General features: G+C 47.0%; 1 protein-coding gene across 1 annotated transcript in view; it reads right to left on the bottom strand.

The window, feature by feature from the left end:
- PHYKPL (5-phosphohydroxy-L-lysine phospho-lyase) overlaps positions 1-631 on the bottom strand; it is a 13,997-nt gene extending 13,366 nt beyond the window's left edge. Inside the window, exon 1 of the mRNA XM_019535161.1 lies at positions 493-631. Within this exon, the coding sequence (XP_019390706.1) occupies positions 493-547 (55 nt within the window). The 5' untranslated portion in view covers positions 548-631. The remainder of the gene's footprint in view (positions 1-492) is intronic.
- Between the last annotated feature and the right edge of the window lie 967 nt (positions 632-1,598).

Below are 1,598 nucleotides of genomic sequence, written 5' to 3' on the forward strand. Positions count from 1 at the left end.
ACCTTGCTGGGGTCGTTTGACCCCAGTACTCTTTCCTGCCATGGCAGGGGGTCGGACTAGATGATCTGCTCAGGTCCCTTCCCACCCTAGAAACTATGAAACTGTCCTAAACAGTGATCTTCTGAAAGCTGTAGCACCCTAAAGTAATCCTTCAAGCGAAGACACAGACAAGTGGAGCAAGTTTGAGCCATTTGTTCCTTGAAGTTTAAAACTGCTTTGAACAAGCAAGTTGAGCCTATTTCAGCTGAAACAGTACAAAAGCAAGGGCAGGGGAAATGTGTAGGTACACAGAAATCTGCACGTGTTAATACCAGTTTCCCAAGTAATAGGTTCACAAGATGTTTTCCATTTTTCCAACCGCAAGAAATAAACTGTGCTGATTATATTGCAACACACAGCTTCTCACCACCTTTTTTCCTGTCAGGTGCAGGTCTCCCAGAATATTATATTTTATGTAGTGTAACATGGTACCCAGCAATATTTTAAACTCACCGTGAGCCACATTGTTAATACAGTCAAGGTACTGTCTTCCATTTTCATCATACATATACTGGCCTTTTGCCCTGACAATCTTCACTGGATCTTCAGGAAAGAAGAGCTTGCAAGAAGATCTGGAGCAAACATCAAAAAGGCACAACTTAGCATGAATCTGATCGCACACGTCAGTCCTTTTCACAACAAAAATGGAGACGTTGCACCCAAGTGAAGGCAGTCTGAACTCCCCTCCTTCAGTCCCCTCCCTGGTGCTGCTCACCCCAGAGGTTCCCTGCTGTTTGGATCTGGCCTTGAGCTAAGGGAGTTTGACACCCCTGCCTTAAGAAGAGAGATTTGACTTTGTGCTCTAACACTCAAGTGACATCCAGAACCAGGGGCCTTCTATGGAGATCGCCAAACTCGGTTGTAAACTTCGGTCAGATCTGAAGCTTTGTGGTCCTTTTACAGCTATCCCTTTTACAGCATCCCAGACCTTCACGTTGTCTTGTGCAGCCTCTTGTCTCAGCTTAATCATCTCCGTCACCTTCCCTGTAGCCTTTCAGGACCCGACACAGCTGAGCGAGGCATGAAAGTCATACACCTCTGACCAGCACGGCTCTGCGTGCTTACAGCTGTCTGCCTGCGTGGTTGCGAGCGTTAGCTGGGTCTGTTTGATCGGCCTTCATGTATAATAAGCCCAGAACAGTCCCAAAACCTGCCTGCTTAAAGGAGCGGGCGGTGACGCGGTTCCTACGCCATGAATTGGGGGACAAGGTCCCTTCCAGACCTGATGAATAGATTTAACTCCAAGTAGTTAACTAATTCGGGGGAAGCCCATTAAATAAGTTCAACATAACTTAAGAGAGGAACTTAACTATCCGCCCCTCATGGTTTTAAAACAACATTTTCCAGTCCAAGGGATTGGGGGAGTTGTGTCTGCCCAGTCAAAACCCAGGGGCCATGGCTCACGCCTATGCTGCCATGAGAGCATTTCACGCTCACGCAGTGCTGCCATCAAAAAAAAAAAAAACAACCCCAAAGCCACCAATGATGAAAAATGCAGGAAAAGACGGGATGCGTTTCCCAACAAGAAAACGCGCCTGCTTTTTAAACGGACCGGGGTG

This window comes from Crocodylus porosus, unplaced genomic scaffold, assembly GCF_001723895.1.
Source record: "Crocodylus porosus isolate Cpor-Errol unplaced genomic scaffold, CroPor_comp1, whole genome shotgun sequence".
Lineage (NCBI taxonomy): Eukaryota > Metazoa > Chordata > Crocodylia > Crocodylidae > Crocodylus > Crocodylus porosus.